The sequence below is a fragment of the Mauremys mutica genome, chromosome 25 (genome assembly GCF_020497125.1).
Source record: "Mauremys mutica isolate MM-2020 ecotype Southern chromosome 25, ASM2049712v1, whole genome shotgun sequence".
Taxonomy (NCBI): Eukaryota; Metazoa; Chordata; order Testudines; family Geoemydidae; genus Mauremys; species Mauremys mutica.
This window is the reverse complement of record NC_059096.1, coordinates 6270890-6283796: the sequence shown is the minus strand read 5'-3', so window position 1 is coordinate 6283796 and position 12907 is coordinate 6270890. Positions and strand designations below refer to the sequence as shown.

Genomic DNA, 12907 nt, shown 5'->3' with positions numbered 1-12907 from the left:
AATAACACAATTTTCACAATCCCTTATCCTCCCAACGCTGACCCTGTTCTACTCGCATTTGTTCCAGATACCCCTCGATGACTCAAGACATAGTAATAGCCAAACCAAACGTGCCATTAAGCTATCCTATTCAAGGAGTAGAGGTGATGCCGCTACACACGATTATGATTCCAGGTATACTTGTTCTGTGCCTTTTCATAGCCTGCTCATGGGCTCAACTTCCAGTGGAATCTAAGACCTTGTCTCTTGTACATGCACTCTATATGAAATAGAGGGGCTTTGTTCTTCAGAGTAAGCCAAGTCCAATACAGGTGCAATGAAGACCCAAACCCTTCATACAAAACTGCTGAATTCAAAATCCATTCCCTGACACCCAGAGATCTGATTTCCTTCCAGTATAGTGCACAAAATGTCTGGGATGGGTTCTTCGAATAATAACCACATGTCACTTTGTATACAAAGTATTTTTAAAAACAATTATGAAAAGGCTGAAACAGTGAAGATCCCATCTGCATTTCAGAATAAATCTCTTGACTCATTTGTCGTCAGAGCACAGATCAGCTCTTCCATCTGAATGCAAAATGCTTTCCTGAAGAGCTCTGTGGTAGTTGGTTTTAAATTCATCTCCCCACTGATTTTAATTTGCTTTAGATGTTGGAATCTTGCAAAATTATTGATCTTTGGCTTTTATAAGGTGCAGGGAGTGGTGGAAACCTAAAGGCTGGCTCTCTAGCTGGTGTAAATCAGTGTTGCTCCATTGACTTCCCTGGCTTACGCTTGCTGAAGATCTAGCCCTAAATCTTTAGAGTTGCCCCAATGCAAAAATACTGCTGACATTGTAGATTTCTTCCAGGATAAAATTGAAGTGGAAAAATGCATAGAGAAGAGCTGATGTTCTATTTGTATCCAGCTCTGTGATCCCATTTCAGGTGGGCTGACTGGAGTCTAACAAGTCTAATCTTCCTTAACAAAGGAACAATAATCGCTCGAGTCAAAACATTAGCTTTAGACTTGTTACTTACTGTTCCTTACGTATGTTTCCCTTTGTTCTTCAAGGGCTTGGTTTGCATGGAGTGACTGAAGAAAAATACCAGGTATCTTTCACGATGTTGCAGGGAAGTTTGTAGTCCAGGGTTACCTTGGCAAGTGTGTAAGATGCTTTGAGATCTCTCTGGATGAAAGGGGCATTAGTTTTACATTTCTCATGAGGTTTTCCTTCTATTACCAAGGTGGGCTTGATTTCCCAGCCTTGTAGGAGTATAGTAGCATTAGGGTATGTCTACACTCCCATCCCATATAGAGACTAGCTTTACTGGAGTTAGGGTGCTAAAAGTAGCAGTGTGGACATTGCAGGAAAGATGGTGGCTCAGGCTAGCCAGCTGAGCGCTGACCTGAGTGGGTGGGGGGGCAGGCAGGCTTGGACTCAGGAAGCCTACCTGAGCTGCCACCTGTGCCACAACATGCCACACTGCCTCCTTTAGTGCACTAGCTCGAGGGAAGCTAACATGAGTCCGTCAACCTGGGCTAGGAGGCTTCTTCTCAGCTGCAGTGTAGACATAGACAAATCCTTAGAGATATTACGAAGATCAGGGCCCCACTATGCCAGGCCTTATACAAATACAAAGGGCTGGTCTAATGGTAAGGCATACTGGCAAGTTGGTCATAGTGCAGACATAGCTATGCCAGCAAAGCTGTGATGTTACTGATTTAACTTATCTCATACGTCTGAGCAAAACAAGCTGTATGGCAAAGTCGGGCATGCTATGGTATAACTGCTTCTATGCTAGGGGCTTTTGCTGGCATAGCTCTGTCGGTCAGGGATCCCAGCTTTTCACGCCCCTGGCTGACACAGGAACACCAGAAGTCTGTCATGTGCACTTCAAGTTTTGCTGCTCTATGCTGGCATGGTGAAAGCAGCAACTCCCCCTAGTGCAGATGTAGCTATACTGTTATAAAAGTGCTTCTAGCAGTATAGGGTATTCCAGCTTCACCGATATACGGTACCTTGAAACCGTAACTATGTCAGCAAAAAAAAAACCACACCCCCTAACTAATATAGACCAGCCCTTAGTAAGACAGTCCCTGCCCCAACACACTTTCATAGACACCACGGAAGGAAAACAGAGGAGCAGAGAGAGAGAGGAAGTCACTTGCCCAGAGCCAGGAATTGAATTTAGGTCTCCTGTGTCCTATTCAGTGGACCACATTGCTCTGCCTAGCTAAGGAAGAAATCCTTTACAATCTCGCAGATTTAATATTCCACTTCATGGGCTAGTCCCTTATACAATCAAGACCTATTTTTTTCTTCCCACCCGGTTCACATTTTAAAAGCATGTTCAACATTTTATTTTAAAACTTTTTTTCTGAAGCCAGAGAACCACCTTGTACATTGGGGGGCCAGGAGGTGGCTGTTTTATTGACCTCCACAGGGATGTCTTCTTTTTAGTGAAACCAGGCGGAAACGGGGGGCGACAGTGGTGGGGTCGTATCTCCCTCCTTTTCCTTTAAATAAGACACTTCTGAAAGAGATGGCCATGTGATCAACCCAGATTAAGGAGGGAGGAGAGGGGAAGCCTTGTGATTTTTACCACGATGCCTAAGATTTCCACCTGGCACTTAACGCAGGTGATCCTGCGAGCATCTCTGGGAACCCTCAATACGCTTGCTGATGTGTCTGACGATGTTGTGAGAGGACGGGGCAAGAAAGAGCTGCTCATCTTGACCTCGGATGTGGAGCTGCTGAATTTCATCCTTGAGCATGTCACATACACCAGTGTGGTCTACCAGCTCTCTGCAGTAGATATGAGTGAGTATCGACTGGATGATTTCTTCATCCCATCCTTGGCAGTTTGCCATCAGTTTCTCTGGTGTTACTAGGCCACTTTCAAGCATCTGCTAAAGTAACTTTACCTCCCAGCAGGAATCTTTCTGAAAGACCCATTATTTAACACCGCATGAGCAGAGAAATAGATGCAGGATGCTGCCATCTTCCATAGCTGCTCTTTCAAAGTTTTGGCAGAGATTGGTGAGCCCCCTTCGATGCCTGGCTTCCTAGTGAATCAAGGCTTCAGGCTTTGGCTTCAAATTACACATTAGGTAAAGTGAGACTGCCAAGCCAGGAGACTTCCCGGTACTTGTCAAAAAAAAAAAAATGTATCCAGTTCTTTGAGTCAGCATTCTTTCTAGGCTTCCCACGTGTCCATTTTCCTTCACCGAGGCTGGAAGGTCATTTAACATTATTAAAATCAGGGGGCCCACTTTTATCTATTCCAGCCTAAAACATTGCCAGGGAACACATGGATTTCCAATCAAGAGAGGTGGTGGTTTCCACTGCGTCCTCAAAGATCTCCAGAACACTAGAAGACTTATGAGTGATGCAACTTTCCTCTTCTGCTTTTCTTGTTTTCCAAGTGAGTTTTGAGAGCAGAGATCATGTCGCTCAGTTTCCTGTGATCATCCGACAGCCCAGCCTTCCAAAGTTGTTTGATCCTGGAGCAGGTAAGTGTTCCAGAGTGCCTCCCTCTAGGAAACCCTTTTGCCCTTTTAAGGGGGTGTCAGAGAGTGGCTCCAGCAAGCTGACAATGGCTGATGGTAAATCCTTACTCCAGACTTTACTGTGGTAGAAGTTAGTTACTCTTTTAGGCCTGATGCTGGGCTTCTAAAGTCTCTTTCCGGTCTCCTGATGCCTCTCCATTAAAAAACGTATGTAATTGACAAGGGCTAAACACGTCAGCATCATAGTTAATATTTAGTGGCCAGTTAGGTTCTTCCAAAGCTTTGTCCACTGAAAAGCCCTGAATGAACGGACCTTTTTAAACGTTCTAATTCCAGGAAAACCTTGGATTGACTCCGACAACGCTTAGTGTAGTGCCTTCCATTTGAGGATCTCAATGCATTTCACAAACATTAGCTAATCCATGGGATGCCCCACATCCCTCCCTCCCTTTTACAGATAGGGAAACTTAAGAACAAAGAGGATGATTTGTTCAGAGTCCAACGGTTGCTGACCTAGCGCTGTTGCTTGTCCCCGTGGTCTGTGGTAGTGCTAGGAAGAGAACCCAGCAGTTGTGATCTAGTTCGCTCTACTAACTACATGCCCACCTTCCTCCTGCAGGTAAGATCTTTCAGGAATGGTGAGTAAAAGCAAAGAATTGCAGTAAAATGTTACCAGCCTTTGTCACTTCCCCGTTTACGGTTACAGATAGGAAGATCAGCTCCCTGGTGACTATCACGACAAAGACTTTCTTGCGCTATCACAAACTTCAGCTCCTAATCAAGAGCATCCGACAGTACTATCCTGACATAAAAATCATCGTTGCCGATGACAGCGAAGTCCCGGAGAAGATCATCGAAGAGAACGTTGAGCATTACATCATGCCCTTTGGAAAGGTCTGACACTTGCACAGAACTGGTTATGTAGCCAGGTCTCGGCCCACGCCCTCCATCTTTCTGTGACATGCAGGCTTGCTCATTGGTGAGAGGCCACATCCTAAATAACGCACCTTATTGGATGGGATTTTTTAAAAGCTCCTAAGAGTTTTAAGAGCACAAATCCTAATGAAAGTCAATGGGATTTATGTTCCTAAAACACTTGGGCACTCTTGAAAATACCATCTCTTGTTAGCATTTGGATTATGGTAGTACATGCAGCCTCCAGCGGAGACCAGGGCCCTGTTGTGCTGGGAGCTCTATGGACACATAATAAGAGACAGTCCTTGCCCCAAACAGCTCACCGTTGAAGTAGATGATCCAGACAAAAAGTGGGAGGGGAAATGGAAGCACAGAGAAGGGAAGGTGACTCAGCAGAGCCAGGAATAGAACCCATGTTTCCTGAGGCCCAGTCTCAGCCCCGTGCCCCTAGACCACACTGTCTGCTAAGGACTCTTAAGACTTATGTGCCCAGTTCCATCCCCCCAAAGAAATGGAGTGGAATGTTTCATGGGATTGTTCGTGTTGTACAGAATCTTTCACCTGTAGGCCACCAATTCAAATTTGTATCCAAGTATTGTTCTGTGACCTTGCACCATGGCTGCTTAGCTAGGATAGCTAGGAAAAAGGGGATTGAATTCTCCATGTCAGTGTATGGGCTTTACCACCGGTACCACAGCAATTTAACTTAAGCTACCCTAGTGGTGTATGAGATCCTAGTGGTTTAACAACCCATTAATCTTCATGGATTTAGTCAACGTGGTGTTGACTATAGAAAAATTTTGGCCACATCTTGAGCGTTCACGGACATACATGGGAATGGTGGGTGTCCAGCACATTTTGTGAATGGAGCATCTTGCTGTGTAACTATTCAAGCTTTGTAAAAATAGTTACACTGGTTCACTGGCCTGTACTGCGCAATGAAAGATCAAAGTTGAATGTTTAAGGCTCCTGTCTGTCCTCCATACCCCGCTTGGCTGGCAGCATTGGACAGGGCATGCCTCCATGTTGCTCAAAAGTGATTTCCTTCATGCTCATTAGCGAGCTTTAGAGGCAGTCCCATCCAGTCCTTGGCCAGCAGTGGGCTTTCTGTGATGTGGGGGTAGGAGGAGGAGAGACAATGAGGGAATCTTGGGGCTCCATAAGGAACGTGAAGAGCCCTGGGAATTATACAAATACAGAGATGTTATAGGATGGAGACTGAAGTCTCCTGTAGAAAAATCACCTAATCTAGTGAATTAAAATCCTACAATTGTAAAAATGTAGGGTTGGAAGGGACCTCAAGAGGTCATCTAGTCCACCCCAGGCACTGAGGCAAGGTTAAATGTACCTAGACCCTACCTTCCAGGGGTTTGTCTAAGCTGTTCTTAAAAACCTTCAAAGATGGGGATTCCACAACCTCCTTAGGTAAATACTTCCAATGCTTAAGTATCCTTATATACTGGTTCTTCTATTACATGGGCAAGTGATCGTGTTACTATAAGGTCACTCCTTGTTGCAAAGATGTCCTGTTTTGTTCTCATTCACTAATTCAGATGACCCTCCTTTTCAGAATAGTTTCTGGATAAAAGGGATTTGCACAGAGCTAAGCAGCTTTTTGTGTGTATGTTTGCATATATATAAAGCTGTTCTGACCCTACCCTTCTGTGTCTTGGGGATTCCTGTTTACCAGGGTTGGTTTGCAGGAAGGAATCTTGCAATATCTCAGGTCACAACCAAGTACTATCTCTGGGTCGACGATGACTACTTATTCACCGAAAACACCAAAATTGAGAAGCTATTGGACGTGCTGGAGAGAACAAACTTGGATATGGTAAGAAATGCAAATAAATTGTTCCCTTGGAAAATGGTCCGGGCTTTTTGAAAGAGCTCAAGTGTCACAATGGGTGCTGAGCCTTTGAAAATCGGGCCGTTAGTCAGTAGGGAAAAGGAATATTGCTTCCAGCTCTCAAAATGTATTCCTCTGCAGACCTGTTTTAGTCTTCTGCTTATCAGATTATGCCAGAAATCTTCATTATTGTAATAAAATACTTGCTTTCAAATGATGGGGAGAATCTTGTATGGATTTTTAGATTGACTGACTGTAAACACACCAGAGGTTAGTGCTATCTGGCAAAATATCCTTTGAGGATGGTGTGTGTTTCTCATCTATGTTACTTGGCTTTCTTCATGCATTAGATTGGTTTCACCTTATCAAAAAAATGCACCAATTTAAGATGGACACAACCATTTGATCCTGGATATTTACTACTTAGTTCTGGGTATCTGCCTCTTTTCTGCATTTTGTTTCAATACCACTTCATAGGAGGCAGAAAAGTGAACAAATAGGGTACAGTATTGGCAAACAGTGAACCTGATGCAATTGGTTCCTGATCACTAAGTTTACTACTTCTGCAATGAGATTCCTGGTTTTGTTCAAACACTAGAAATCCTCCTCTTGAAAAGTGGCATCAGTTTGTGCCAAGAGCAGGACTCTCCTTGGCCAATTTTGGAAAAACAGCTCCAATCTGGATCACAATCTTCCCTCACCACCCATTCACCGTAGATCGTAACTGGAGAAAGAATACTTACCCTAGGTCAGTAAGAACATTTTGAAGCCAGTTGAAGCTGTTTTTGATCCCATTGAGTATTTGCTTGATTCAGAGGTTTTTTAGAGCTTCTGGAAAATGTTTCTACACCTTAGGCTGTGACAGTTGACCTGAGAGAGTGGACAGTTGAGAGGATTTATGGAACAGATAACATGACCAGAAGTTATAGGCTTTCAAATCCAACCCAAGTCCTTAGTGAAGGGTAACAAGTTTCCGATGAGAGCTGTTTGGTGCCCTGTGTGAAAGAGTAGATCTCAGTGCATTTCCCAGTAAACAACTAACTGTGTTGCGCACACACAACTGGTATTTATTGGCCGCTTATCGGCTGTGTTGTCAGTAGGGCCAATGAAAGAATGCACCATGGAGACAAGGCTCCATGGTGTGTCTCTAGGTCAGGTGGGAGGGAGGATTGTCCTGCTTCTGCATATACTGTGTCTGATCTGGGGCCAGAACTTTGGTCTTTCTAGTGGTCCCAATCCAGCAGCTTTCACCAACACCTACACCACACGAGTGGAAACAACACTCCTGTAGTAGAACAGTAACAATGAGACTTCAGGGGGTTGGACCAGTCAATGGAAGGGCTCTTGTTGACGTCAGCATCTGTTAGCCCGGGCTTTGAGTCTGCCAGGAGATGAAAAGCAGTAACTGAAAAATGTGGGCGATGGTCTTGCTCTCCAGGTTGGAGGCAGCGTGAATGGGAACACCTACAGTTTTCAGCTGCTGTATGAGCAGGGTGACGACAGCGGCTGTCTGCATTTGAGATACGGCTCCTTCCACAAGTTGGAAGGGTTCCCCAATTGCGTGGTCACCAGTGGCGTGGTCAACTTCTACCTGGCCCATACAGACAAAAGCAGACACGTCGGCTACGACCCTCTTCTGCAAAGAGTAGCTCACTCAGGTAAGCCACAAGCGCTCTTTCTCAGCAATTGCTCAGGGGCCTGGTAGGCTAGAGCCTGCACCCCGCACCCCTGCCCCACCCTGGTGAAAGTGAGTGAGGGTGGGGGAGAGCAAGCAACAGAGGGAGGGGGGATGGAGTGAGTAGGGGGCGGGGCATTAGAGAAGGGGCAAGACAGGGGCGTGGCCTCAGGGAAGGAGCAGGGACTGGGCAAGGGTCTTTGGGTTTGTGCAATTAGACAGTTGGCAACCCTACCGGGCAGGCAAAAAACCCAGAAAATTTCCAACGATAACAAAACCTGACTTTAAAAAACCCAACACATTAAAAGAAATGCATCATTCAAAGTCACTTTTTGTTAAACCTTTTCAGATGAAAAGATTTCATAAAATGTAAGGCTAGAATGGAGTTACCCTATAAACTAGTCTGACCTCCCGCATATCACAGGTCACCAACGCCACCTGCACAGCAAGCCAAATCATCAGAATTGGACCAAGTATTCCAGCCCTCAAGAGACTAACCTGTTGTGTCACAGGCGGAGAACAGGAGGGGTTGAGGTGCATTAATACCCAAGGCTCCTGCAGGGCAGGGAATTAAGTGACAGACACCCAGATGATCCTAGCAAGTTTCTACTTTTTCTAGTGTGTTTTTAAAAAAGCCCTACCAAATTTGTGCATAGGTACAAATGACTCCTCACTGTGCAGGCCAGAGGGCAGTTGGCTTCATTTCTGAAAAAACAAAGCCCTCAGATTATTTTGGGGTTGGAGAAAATCATTTCTCCAGAGTAACTTTCTACAAAGTAGCTGGGGCGGGGGCTGAGATCGGCACTACAGAGGCAAAGACCTCTAGTGGCAAGAAAGCAGAATTGCCGTCTTGGTGCTGCTGCGTGAAGATAATTGTCCTTTGCCTCCTTGCGTCGTGACATCACTTGCACCAGTACCAAGTAAAATGCTACCATGCTAATCTGGCCGTTAACTGCACGGGTGTAAATTGTGACCCAAGATGCGGGGCAGTGGAGGATCAGGCCCATAAGCCTCGCATAGCACGGCTCACGGCTTTGTTAACCCATTAGCTTTGTGATGGTACATGGATCAAACACAGTTGAGTGCCTCCCCCTAGGACCAGCCCTCGGGTGATGTAAACTGGTGTGGCTCCACTGAAACTAGTGAAGCAATGCTGATGGCTCTCGTGCATGCTGCATAAAGTGCTCCAACCCACTGCCATTTAGGCTTAAAAGCCTGATCTACCCAAGCCAGTGCTGGACGTTACTGGTGCCTTAGATTCTCCTTTTGGTTCTCAAACTGCACCCAGACTCCTGTGGTCACCCACCACTCGATCCTGCCTGATTTTATTAAACCATTACAGTTAAAATGTCAATTTAAAATCAAAACAAGCCCTTCTCCCTCTCCACAGCTGCTTCAGCCTCTTGCTGGGCTCAGATACTGCTGCTTGGCACCCCTTAAGGCAGGGGTCTAAAACTCAATTTACCTTGGGGCTAGTGCCGGTCCTCAAATCCTCCCAGCAGGCCAATGTCACTCATGCTGCCCAGAACCTGCCCCCCTCCCAAAAAAACCAAACCTCTGCCCCCCACCTGCCTAAGGCTCTGGGATGGAGTTGGGGGGAGGTCTGGGGTAGGGGATTGGGATGCAGGCTCTTGGAGGGAGTTTGGGTGCAGAAGGGGTGAGGTTGGGCTCTGGGAGGGAGTTTGGGTGTGGGAGGGGGTCTGGGGTGCAGGATCTGGGATGGGATTTGGGAACTGTGGATGTGGGGAGGGGGTGCAGACTCTGGGAGGGAGTCAGGGGTGCGGTGCTTACCTGGGGCTCCAGGGCAGGGTGGGCCGGGGGGCTTCTGTGCCGCAGGGAGGAGCTGGCAGCCACTGGAGCAAGCAGGCAGACGCTGCTCAGCTCCGCTGCCGGGGCTCCTGAGGGGGGGAGCCAGGAGGTGGGGCCAAGGGAGACCTCAAAACTGCTGGAGCCCCGCAGATGGCCCACGGGCCGGGAGTTTGAGACCGCTGCCTTAAGGCTTCTGCTCTTTGCCCCTACTGGAGCTGCTCTAGCCAGGCCTGTGTGTCTGGCTAGGGGAGGGGGTGAACCCCTTCCTCTGTCCTTTTCTTCCTTAACTGGACCCAGCAGACTTAATTTCATCTGCCTCAAAGCCCAGCCCCTAGGTAGTCCCCTTAAAGGGCCAGGTCTCCCTAGGACACCCTGTTTCACAGCTAAACTAAATGGATGTTTGAAATAAAGCATTAGCAGCTGCTCCTGATTTTCTTAAAACATTTAATTATTAAACTTAAAATAGGCTAAATGATGTTTAATAACTAGGTTATTAAACTAGCTTCAGGCTGCCTCCCTGAGCACCGCTCAGAGACAGGCACACTTCCAGACTCAGGCAAAGGTCAGAATCAAAGAACTGCCCTGACCAGGGGCAAACCAAGGGGGTCCTAGCAAGGGCAGCAGTGACCCTCCAAAGGAATGCACCCGGAGTCGGTGCCCCTCCCCGACCATGCCACAATTCATCTCTTAGAATACTATGAAACGTTTGCAGTTAAAACAGGGAAACGCCACAAAAGATTAGTGTCATCCATGTTAACGCTGTGGCTAGACTCCATAGCGGGCATCTGCACTACAATCTGAGATGATTTTAGACATACCCACGCTAGCAGGGCTCAAAATAGCTGTGTACAGGCATAGGTGGTGGCACAGGCTTCAGCACAGGCTACCGTCGTGAGGACGTTCCCAGGGATGCTAGTACAGCCTGGGTTGCTGCGTCTAATGCAGCTATTTCTAGCCACCCTAGCACAGGTTTGGCTTTCCATGCTGCCGTCACACCTTGACTGCAGTGTACACATACCCACAGAGATTCGATTCTGCTAGTGTCCACAAGTGAATGGACCTGGTTCTCTAGGTCAAGCCATAGCAGCTTGGTTTTAGACTCAGAGGACCTGTGGTTCAATTCCTTTACATGGAGAAGTGATTCAATCCTGAGTGGACCATACAGAGCCTTGTAAAATAATTTCACAGCCATTCTTCGGGAAATGCAGGGTCGCTGAACTTGGCTTTTCAATTTTTTTTCTCCTCTCCAGAGTTTTTCATGGATGGTCTGGGCATCTTGCTTGTCGGTTCCTGCAGTGATGTTTCTATTGGTCACCAAGCACATAATCCCGCATCTGAGCCCAACCTGACTAAGGTAGAAGACCAATATAAAAGGTTCCGGACCAACACCCAAGCACAGGTCCAATTTAAGCTGACTTTGCACTACTTCAAAAACCAACTGAAATGCTACTCAACAAGATAACCCTTTTACCCTGCCGTTTGCAATTTCTACGGTAACCTCTCTGATGCCCACGGCAGGCATACGCTCTGGGCTTCAGCCTAATTGCCTTATTTGTGCTACACTGGATGCCTTCCTTTTTGCACCTACCTTTTCTATAAAAACTTTTTAATGGGCTGAATTTGGGATTCTGGAATCTCTTGGCCCAGACTTGAAATGGACAACGCAGGCGTGTGTGTTATCTGCACTCGGGTCCTGCTACAAGCCTTGCAATGTTGTTTCCTCATAGGGTGAGGCAGCTTGGCTAATACTGAGCAAGATTCTTCGTGGTGCTGCAGTGTCCTTACCAGCCAGTGAAGGGGGATGGGGCGGAATTCCTACTGGTTTGATCTGGTAGCACTCCACATCCTCCCTGCATTTGAATGGATTATCAGGGATGCACAGACTGTCTGACGTCCTTCTTGGAGGAGTAACTGGAATGTGTGTTCTCAAGTTGAGTGCCAAAAGCACAATGATTTTCATGTTTAGACTGAAGAGCTTGGTTTATGCTAAATGGAGTTAGTATGTTGTCTATGCAATATTTGTTGAGAATTTCTTATGGTTACTCCTTACTTAAGGACCGGAGGGGGGAGGTTGGAAACCTGGCTTAGTTAAGAAGCTTTCACTTAAAAGGAGGAAAATGCAAACTCTCCTAACTGTCCTGCCTGAATGCAGTCCACGTTCACATGACCCGAGTTCTTTTCATCTGCTAGCTCGTGACCTATGTGAAATGGTGGAGTTCAGTTCCTAGTGGGCAGCTAACCACAACGCCAGAAAACCCCACCATTACCACAGTGGTGGGACCTGGATGCTAATCTCCGCCAAGAAGTAAATACCTCAAGCAGACCAGGAGTCTTACGCATCAAGGCCCCATACTTCTGACGACAGGAGAGAACTTGGCCTTGGTATGAAATGTTCTGACATTGGTTAGGCAAATGACCTAGCTTTGATTTTTGCTCAGCTGTTTTGTTAGCTCCTCTCTGGGTGTCTTGTAGCCTGTGAGCTTGTTTGGGCAGGGGCTATCTCTGTTATGATTGAACAGCACCCACCGTGATCGGGGTTCCTTTACACTACTGTGATGTGGATAATTAAAATACCTTATTTGAGTTGAAAATTGACTTAAAAAGAGAAGTTTCCTTGTGGTTCTGAAAAGTCCTTCTATCCATTCATGCAAGAGCTGACATTCTTACCCCTGGTCTACGCTTGGGGGTTGGGGTGGGGGGGCAGGTTTCAATCTAAGATACGCAACTTCAGCTACGAGAATAGCGTAGCTGAAGTCGACGTATCTTAGATCCAATTAAAATTACTTACTTCACGTCCCTGTGGTGCTGGATCGACCGCTGCAGCTCCCCCATTGACTTTGCTTCTGCCTCTTGCACTGCTGGAGTTCAGCAGTCAACGGGAGAGCGATCGGGGATCGATTTATCGTGTCTACACTACACGTGAGAAATTGATCCCTGAAAGATTGATTGCTACCTGCCGATCTGGGGGGTAGCACAGGCATACCCTTAGTGCGCTGTGTCCCCCAGGGGTGACACTGTCTACATAATGGTGATTAAAGGGATTTTCTAGTACACTTACTGTCCTTTTTATAATTAGGTAAGAGATTGTGTATTCTCAATGCTGCAGTGTTCTTCTTCAAAATATTTAAGGTGGGTTCTTTAAAAGCTACCACAAAAAGAAAAGGGCC

General features: G+C 46.5%; 1 protein-coding gene across 9 annotated transcripts in view; it reads left to right on the top strand.

Annotated features, from left to right (window-relative positions):
- The window catches only part of B4GALNT2 (beta-1,4-N-acetyl-galactosaminyltransferase 2), a 49470-nt gene extending 37139 nt beyond the window's left edge, over positions 1-12331 (top strand). For all 9 annotated transcript variants that reach the window (XM_044999273.1, XM_044999274.1, XM_044999281.1 and 6 more), the window contains 8 exons: positions 68-174; positions 1057-1094; positions 2626-2806; positions 3412-3498; positions 4202-4389; positions 6101-6241; positions 7695-7914; positions 10991-12331. In XM_044999273.1, coding sequence (XP_044855208.1) covers positions 68-174; positions 1057-1094; positions 2626-2806; positions 3412-3498; positions 4202-4389; positions 6101-6241; positions 7695-7914; positions 10991-11202 — 1174 coding nt within the window. In that variant the 3' untranslated portion in view covers positions 11203-12331. The remainder of the gene's footprint in view (positions 1-67; positions 175-1056; positions 1095-2625; positions 2807-3411; positions 3499-4201; positions 4390-6100; positions 6242-7694; positions 7915-10990) is intronic.
- Positions 12332-12907: the final 576 nt, after the last annotated feature.